Source organism: Pelmatolapia mariae, linkage group LG18 (genome assembly GCF_036321145.2).
Source record: "Pelmatolapia mariae isolate MD_Pm_ZW linkage group LG18, Pm_UMD_F_2, whole genome shotgun sequence".
NCBI classification, from domain to species: domain Eukaryota; kingdom Metazoa; phylum Chordata; class Actinopteri; order Cichliformes; family Cichlidae; genus Pelmatolapia; species Pelmatolapia mariae.
In genome coordinates, this window is record NC_086243.1 from 21,307,309 (window position 1) to 21,308,693 (window position 1,385).

General features: G+C 40.6%; 1 protein-coding gene across 1 annotated transcript; it reads left to right on the forward strand.

Moving 5' to 3' along the window:
* On the forward strand, window positions 1–1,056 carry LOC134616136 (chemokine XC receptor 1-like). The gene has a single exon (XM_063460875.1). The coding sequence runs from the start codon at window positions 1–3 to the stop codon at window positions 1,003–1,005; it is 1,005 nt and encodes a 334-aa protein (XP_063316945.1). The 3' UTR covers window positions 1,006–1,056.
* The last annotated feature ends 329 nt before the right edge of the window (window positions 1,057–1,385 follow it).

Here is a 1,385-nt window from a genome sequence, read left to right on the forward strand (position 1 = left end):
ATGGCAAACTTCACATCCACTTATGATGTTCATGCTGCATACCTTTGCAATACTAATGCTCCTGGTATCACTGGTCCCTTCTACATCTTGATCTTCATCCTCAGTGTCATAGGCAACAGTCTCCTCTTATGTGTTCTTTTCATCTACGAGAACCTGAAAAATGTCACAAATATTTTCATCCTGAACCTGGCCTGCTCTGATTTGATCTTCACCATCACACTTCCATTCTGGGCTGTTGATCATCTACACCACTGGGTCTTTGAGGACTTTGTCTGCAAATTTGTGACTGCTGCATATCTTGTTGGTTTGTACAGCAGTGTCATTCTGCTGACTGCCATGACAGTGGATCGTTTTATTGCTGTGGTGCTGCACAAGTTAAAGATCAACCATGCTAAAAGGAAAAAGTATGCAATTTGTTCCTGTGTAGCTGCCTGGGTCATCAGCATCTCAGCGTCCCTGAGTGATGCTATGAAAGTAAAGGTTGAAAACTGGGATGGTTTTAACTATTGCTATGATGAATCTGAAGACAAGCTTCGACGTTATCTCCAAGTGTCACTGCTATTCTTCCTCCCATTTGCCATCATTATTTTCTGCTATTCTGCCATCCTCAAGACAGTTTTGCAAGGTTTAAACAGAAAGAAGTTCAGGACTGTAGCTGTGCTGTTGTGTATTGTTGCAGCCTTCTTCATTTGCTGGGGGCCATACCATATTTGGCTTTTAATCACCTCTTTCTATATACCCAAAGATTGTAAGGCACAGGAATGGTTGCATATCACTTACCACATTTGTGAAAAACTTACTTATTCTCATTGCTGTGTAAACCCTCTGCTGTGTATGCTCTCACAGAAGTTGCGAAAGCATCTGTTGAATCTTTTGCGCTGTGAAAATGTGTGCAGGAAGAACAGAGAGACAGACACTGGTCAGACTGTAGGTTTCACTGCCCAGAGATCTGCTGTTCAGTTGGAACTGCACAACTTTCCGTTAAACAGCCACTTGTTAAATTAAACGTTGATTCATTCTGTAAATACTTTCATACAATACAGTTTGCATTTATTAAATTTCACATTGTCAGCATAATCGCCTAAAGATTTGTACAGGTAAAGATGTGCATTTTAATGCTGTACTTCCATGTACTGTTCCTGGAGATAATAAAATGCTGTCAAAATCCAATGAAGCTGTTTTTATTTTTCTCTTCTCTCTAAAATGTGTGACATGTAACATTAGGTTAGACTAAAAATATCCCATTGTCATCAATTTTCTGTAGTCAAAGTAGAATGAAGTGTAACTCTATTAACATGATCACCGAGGAAAAACAGTAATACCTAGAGCAGGGGTCGGTAACCCTGGGCACGCGTGCCACAGTTGGCCATCGGGCATATCGGGCA